This window comes from Cyprinodon variegatus, unplaced genomic scaffold, assembly GCF_000732505.1.
Source record: "Cyprinodon variegatus isolate N-32 unplaced genomic scaffold, C_variegatus-1.0 Scaffold1598, whole genome shotgun sequence".
NCBI lineage: Eukaryota > Metazoa > Chordata > Actinopteri > Cyprinodontiformes > Cyprinodontidae > Cyprinodon > Cyprinodon variegatus.
This window is the reverse complement of record NW_015152051.1, coordinates 34,460-42,039: the sequence shown is the minus strand read 5'-3', so window position 1 is coordinate 42,039 and position 7,580 is coordinate 34,460. Positions and strand designations below refer to the sequence as shown.

Genomic DNA, 7,580 nt, shown 5'->3' with positions numbered 1-7,580 from the left:
CGATTGATTGATTGATTGATTGATTGATTGATCGATCGATTGATCGATTGATTGATTGATTGATTGATTGATCGATTGATCGATTGATTGACCTTATAGATCTCGCGATGGAGACATGTACTTGTTCCATCAGCTCAAATAGTCAAAGAAGAAGAAGAAGGTTGATGGGACATATGCAGAGCGTCCACAGCTGTTTTGTTTTTGTCTTTAATGTGTTTTATCAGATTTATATTCACCGCATAAAACTGACTAGTTTTAGGGATTATTTTAAACCCAGCTTATGTGAATCCATGTGTTGCCCGACCAAAAGGTTTTACGAATGCAGGTTCATTCTCATATGAGAGGCAGAGAGGCTGGATTTCAGATAAAATTAAGATAAATTTACTTTGTATCCAGAAATCTGCCTGAAACTCACAGATGATCAGAGCAGGATTTATATTTAGCAGGTCTGGTGATGTGAGGATGATGTCATCGACGTACATCCGAACTCTGTGCTGTGATCCTTTCACTGCTCCTGCGATGTTGGCGGATTGTCGGACAGCCGTTGCTAAAGGCTCTATAGCAGGAGGAAATACCCGAGGTGACAGTGGCGACCATTATGCCTCCGTTCAGAGATCAGACTGTTTGTTAAAACGATTCACTCCAAGCAGGCGATAAGAGGGACGCAGGTTTGGGTCTTTCCGTTTTTTGGGTCTAACGATAATATGAGCTGAGCTGATCTGGGGAGTCCATCCTCTTCAGAAGATTTGTTGAACACGCTGCTGTACTTTGATCATTTAGGCTTTTTCTAAAACTTCTGCTTCTGTTTTCAGGGATCGGTTTGTGTCAGCAGGACAGCAGCTGGAGGTTCCCCTCATCAGTAGTTTCCACGGCTTTCTGGAGGTTTTTCACTTTCATTCATTTTCTTTCCTTGTACCTTCCAGAGGAGGGACTTAAAAAGCCTCCTGCAGTCACAGGATGAACCATCCAGGCTTCCTTAATGCTTCAATAACACCTGGTTCTCCCTACCCAGCTGCTTCTAGAGCTGCAGATCGATAGATTTCCTAATATTTCTTAACTAAACGTCAGAGCTGGATGATCCAGAGAGTAAAATCCTGTTCAGAGATCAGTTCAACCATTTCCATCTCCACAACGTTGATCAGGATGAAGGAAAACCAGGCAGGGTTTATATTTACTGGACCTGGATCCTCCACCTGTGCTGGACGTGTTTCTGTGTTGTTCTGGCAGCTTGATCTCTTAGTCCAGGTGTCAGTTTAAAGACGCAGATTCAACAAACTCAGACTGAAATCCTAAACTCTGGGTTGATCTAAGCCTAAAGTCGGAAACTCTGAGTTTTTAATCTCATAAAAGCTGCTATTAATGAGTTCAAACACCACAGAGTAGGTCCACTCAGCGTTTAACACGTGTTAGGTAAGGAAAGCCATTATCAGCGAAGCACCGTTTCAACGAGTCACCATGGCAACAGGCAACAGGAAGTGCCTGTTTCACCCCACTGGAACTAGAGATTTAAGACAGAAAAATGTGTTTAAAAGACAGAGAAACGGCGCTAGAACTGCAGAGGAGAGAAGATTGTTCTTCGACTATGTAGGTTTATATGAAGTTATGTATGGCAGGCCATTTTACCATTTAATAAAGCACTCTCCTCTCTGTTCTTCCATTTATAGATCGCTAAAATAAGATTCTTCCTGATCAGAATCTCACTCCTAGAATGAACTACAATAATAGATTTTCTGAATTACATTTTTGCAACAGAAACTGAATTTCAGAAAGTAAATAAATAAATGATACTTGTAAAAATTAAGTTTCATGTACTTTGAGATGTTTCCATTTTTTTGTGGCCATTTTGACATTTATCACCTCGACTGAAAAACATTTCTTCAAAGTCAAAATAATACAGATGCTGACAAGTAACAACAGGAATATAGAGATCTGAAATTAATTTCTAGACATCCAGAATATTAATTTTTAGACTCGGTTAGGGTTTGACTTTTAAACTAAGACAAATTTTATAGTAATTTTGAGATTAATATCTGTGGAGCAAATCTGCAGTATTGTTGGTTTGGTTTCATCAGTTTGATGCAGAGTCTGAGATTTAGAGTTTATTCATCAGTTCATCAGTGCGGCGGGGAAGAAGCTGCTGCAGAACCTGCTGGACTAAAGCTCGGGTACGAGGAAACTGTCCTTCATCTTTTAAAATCATCACAATCTTCCTCTTGACAGCCAGAACACGCCATGTCTGACTGTCTTTTAAAAGCCATTTTTATTTCCTTATGAAAAACGCTAAATGTTTCCATCATTGTTGAAAAAAACAGATATTTTTAGAAACTTTGCCTAAATTTCACAGATTGTGAATCTAAATGAACTTTTTCAGGATTCAGAGTATAGATGATCATCAGGACCACAAGGAACATCACAGCACAGAAATCTTAAAGCAGTTCTACATTTTTAGTCACTCTGATGTTTGTGATGAGATCTATAATAATCAGATGTGTAAAACTGTTTTTTAAATAGGATGTATTTATGGGTTCTTTTTGCGTTCATGGATAATATCTCCATAAGGTTCCGATCAGGAACAGATTCCTCCTGAAACATGAGAAGAAAACATTTTGAAGGAATTGCTGCCGTAAAGAATTCTTTACATTTCTGATGAAAGTTAATCGGCTGAAGCCTCCAATCAGCTCGATCTGCTCGCCACCGTTTGCTGCTTCTGACTGAAACTGGGGAAGTTTCTTCTCCAGAGGAATTTCCTAAAATAGTTGAGGAGTTAATGAGTGATGAAGTCAGATGAAGCGACATCTGAAAATGTTTCATCTCACTCAGACCCAAACAGGAAGGGAAGAAAATGAGGGAATTCATTAAATATAACTGATGGTTAAACAGGCCAGTTATTATTAGTTCAACCTGAATGTTTGATTTTGTCTCATTTTACAAAAGAACTAAAACTGTGAAACAATAAAAAGGTGTTTTAATGTCATTGATCGCCTCCTGAAAATCATGGCTGATGAATCAGTTTCTCTGTGCTCCACCTGGTCTCTGCTGCTCATTCCAGTTATAGATCTATGAATNTAACTGATGGTTAAACAGGCCAGTTATTATTAGTTCAACCTGAATGTTTGATTTTGTCTCATTTTACAAAAGAACTAAAACTGTGAAACAATAAATAACTGGTTTAACGTCATTGATCGCCTCCTGAAAATCATGGCTGATGAATCAGTTTCTCTGTGCTCCACCTGGTCTCTGCTGCTCATTCCAGTTATAGATCTATGAATATAGATTGTTTCTGCTCTCCTGTAAAGTTTCAGGTCAGAGACAGAAAAGTCAGGCAGCAGAAATATCAGCCGAGCATCACAGAGATCTGATTCTTTTCCTAAACAGCCGGTTCTCATGTTCCCCCCCCACATGGCAGAATGGATCTGATTGAAAACGCTGCTTCCTTACCAGCATGGCGCCTGGACGCTGCCATGGTAACACATGACCTGCTGACCTCAAGGAAAAGTTACATTAATTCATTCATCTGTTTTATTCAGACGTTAAGGAATGGATCCCAGGGTTTAAATCTTCCCCCAAATACTCCGTTTATAAAGGAGAGATAGGGAGGGGCCCCCAATATCAGAGCCGCTGATAGTGGGGGCCCCTCCCTGATAGTGGGGGCCCCTCCCTGGCCCCTGCTAACCAGCATTGGTACAGACAGGTGTGAAAGGAGGCCTCAGGTTCAGTCAGTGTCTGTCAGTCAGAGGTTCCTCAGAGAAAAGCAGATCCACCAGCCGAACCGGAAAAACATTCATTATTTTTATTTCTTCCATCAGATCTTCCCAGTTTCTCATCAGGTTGCTCCGTCACTGTTGGTCTCTGCAGAGGATTCACACATTTGGTTGAAAATGGCGCCACCATGTGGCCAAACAGCAGCCATTCACCTCAGTGCTGACAGAAATGACATTCCAGGAAGACCTTTGTCTCCTTATGGTGACCATGTTTGGGTTTCTGGAAAGGAGGAGACTTTTTGGGGTGGGGGTGGGGGGGCTTCTCAAGCCACCAGTGGCTCTCACACGGACACTGACTGTTACGCCTCCTCTGTACTGGATTATAATACCACTATTGACAGTGTTAGACCCCAGAAGCAGATCACCAGATCACCAGATCAGAAGCCATGGTGAACAGGAAGGTGCGACACGCAACACGCCTTCAGATCAGGAGATGCAGCAGCCTGTAGCACAGCCAGAGCAAACCTGGAAAGGGCATCAAAGAGGCCAAGCACTGCTACAAGCTTCAGATAGAGGGACAGTTTTCCACACTGACCCCCGACGCATGTGGCAGGGAATTAAGGACATCAGTGACTATAAACTCACTCATCCCACCTCTGCAGCATCTGATGTCGACTTCCTGAACGAGCTGAACGACTTTTATGCTCGCTTTGAAAGAGACAACAGTGAAACTGGATCCTCAGCCGACCACCCGCCAATCACACTCTCCTCCACAGATGATGTCTGCGATGCACTGAGCAGGATCAGCAACTGGATCAGGATCAGCAGCTGGATCAGGATCAGCAGCTGGATCAGGATCAGCAGCTGGACCAGGATCAGCAGCTGGACCAGGATCAGCAGCTGGATCAGGATCAGCAGCTGGATCAGGATCAGCAGCTGGACCAGGATCAGCAGCTGGACCAGGATCAGCAGCTGGATCAGGATCAGCAGCTGGACCAGGATCAGCAGCTGGACCAGGTAACATCCCTGGACAGGTACTCAGGGCAACTGGATTCTGGACTTTCTGACCAACAGACCCAGAATGTCCGATCAGGCTCCAGCTGCTCCACATCCATCACTCTCAGCACTGGTGTACCACAGGGCTGTGTGCTAAGCCCGTTTCTCTACTCCCTCTTCACCCACGACTGCCAGCCTGTGTACGCGTCTAATTCCATCATCAAGTTTGCGAACGACACCACGGTGATCGGTCTCATCAGCAACAACGATGGGTCTGCTTATAGGGGGGAGATCGAGCACTTGGCCACATGGTGCACTGAAAATAACCAGCTGCTCAACACCACCAAAATGAAGGAGCTCATCAGAGACTTCAGGAAAGATTCATCAGGCACCAGCGACACCATCCACATCAACGGAATGGCTGCTGAACGTGTCTCCAGTTTCAAGTTTCTGGGGACCCACATCTCAGCGGACATGTCCTGGTCAACCAACACCTCCTGCCTGGTCCAGAAGGCTCAGCAGCGCCTCTTCTTCCTGAGGACACTGAGGAAGAATCAGCTCCCCTCGACTATCCTGGTGAACTTCAATATAAAGCATCCTGACCAGCTGTGTAACAGTGCGGTACGGAAGCTGTTCTGTTGCAGAGTGCAAAGCACTGCAGCGGGCGGTGAAAGCCGCCCAGCGCATCACTGGAACTTCACTACCCACCATTGAGCCAAAGAAACGCTGCCTCCATGGAGCCCGCAGCATTAAGGACTCACCCCCCAGCCCACAGACTGGTTCCTCTCCTGCCCCCCAGCAGGCGGTTCAGGAGCCTCCGGACCAGAACCAGCAGACTAGAGAACAGCTTTTTCCCACAGCTGTCTTTACTGAACTCTAATCCTCACTGATGGACTCTCCCCTCCCTCCTCACACCTACCACCATTTTGCTTTTCTGTTTTTTTACAAAACTGTAATGTTCACCTGCACTCCTGACTGTTACCATAGTAACAACTGTTTGCATGCATCGTGCACATCGTGTACTCACCTGGACTGAATACTGATTTGAACTGCCGACTGTTTATTCACAGCACTAATTGTTTATATTTACATCTGCAATAACGTACTTTAACTGTAATATGCAATTAGCTTCCACTGCACTTTAATTTAGATAGCTTCTGTTCAAACTTTATTTATTCATTTTATAGTAAACCCATCTATATCTGCTATTGGACATAACTGTAAAAACCCTTTTATAGTAATATCCACCTGTATGTTATATTCTGTACATATCCAGCTGTAAATTTAGTTCATAACACTAGTGATCTATATATTATATTCATTATTTATAATATTCATCTCCATATTTATTCAGTAGAACCATGTCCTTTTATTTATGGAACCATTATTTATTTATTCCTGCACTGCTGCTGTTGCTTCTGGTTGGACCTAAACTGCATTTGGTTGCCTTGTAGCTGTGCAATGACAATAAAGTTGATCTAATCTAATAAATAAACAATCAATCTCTTAATAAGAACATATTTTATTAACTTTTTCAATCAATAAAAATACAATATTTTCTTCCATAAATTATTGACACACATAGGAGGGAGCGCTCCGCGTCACAGTTTACATTCGCTTGTTCTCAGCTTTAACAAACCAAGAACATTCAGATACAGGAGGTCAGAGGTCAAATCTGAAGCATGTTGGTGGAGTTAGTGTCCCTTCACCAAAATACCATGGACAGCTCCAGTCTGACCAGTCTAACCAGTGGGGGGGCTTAGAGGAGCTGGAAAGCTCCCCAGAAGGTTTTGTCTCTCTCATATTCTCCCGTGATGTTCAGCCTCACGCTGTCGCCTCCATTCAGGCTGACGATGCGCCCCATCCAGACCAGGCCGCCCGCCTCCGCTGCCGGGACCTCGGCCTCCGTCTTCTCCTTTTTACCTGGAGACGGGTTCCTGATCAGCTTGACCGACAGGCCGTGCTTCTTCTGCCTCCTGAAGACCACCTGGGCGTAGATGAAGAAGCGGGAGCGGGCGGAGCTGTTGCTGATGTAGATGGAGTTCTGATGGAGGGACAGCGAGCAGGACGCACAGACCACATGTTCCTGCCATCCAGGATCATCCAGATCTGCAACCAAATCACAAACATTCCTTCAGTCCTGAGATGAACCTGCAGAGGAGAACGAAGATGTTTCCTTCCCTCTCTGGAGTTTTCTTTGCTTTGGGACGATGTATATATCTATATATCTATATATCTATATAGATATATAGATATATAAATATATAGAATATATAATCTAGCTCACCAGACTATATAATTACATCTCAGTTAAACATAAAGGAGCGAGACGATGAAGGGCTTAAAAAACAAGCATTAAAATGTTAAAATAAATCCAGAAAAAAAACCAGGAGGCAGAGCAGGAAGGAGAGGATGGACTGATGGTCAGCCTGGACATGGACAGGACATCCACCACCATAGATCCTCTACCATAGATCCACCACCATAGATCTGCCACCATAGATCTGCCACCATAGATCCTCTACCATAGATCCACCACCATAGATCCTCCACCATAGATCTGCTGCCATAGATCCTCCACCATAGATCCACCACCATAGATCTGCCACCATAGATCCACCACCATAGATCCTCCACCATAGATCCACCACCATAGATCTGCCACCATAGATCCACCACCATAGATCTGCCACCATAGATCCTCCACCATAGATCTGCTGCCATAGATCCACCACCATAGATCTGCCACCATAGATCCACCACCATAGATCCACCACCATAGATCCACCACCATAGATCTGCTGCCATAGATCCACCACCATAGATCCACCACCATAGATCCACCACCATAGATCCTACACCATAGATCCTACACCATAGATC

General features: G+C 44.0%; 1 protein-coding gene across 1 annotated transcript in view; it reads right to left on the bottom strand.

The window, feature by feature from the left end:
• Positions 1-6,269: 6,269 nt before the first annotated feature.
• The window catches only part of LOC107104041, a 15,705-nt gene continuing 14,394 nt past the window's right edge, over positions 6,270-7,580 (bottom strand). The window contains exon 5 of the mRNA XM_015403948.1: positions 6,270-6,806. Coding sequence (XP_015259434.1) covers positions 6,457-6,806 — 350 coding nt within the window. The 3' untranslated portion in view covers positions 6,270-6,456. The remainder of the gene's footprint in view (positions 6,807-7,580) is intronic.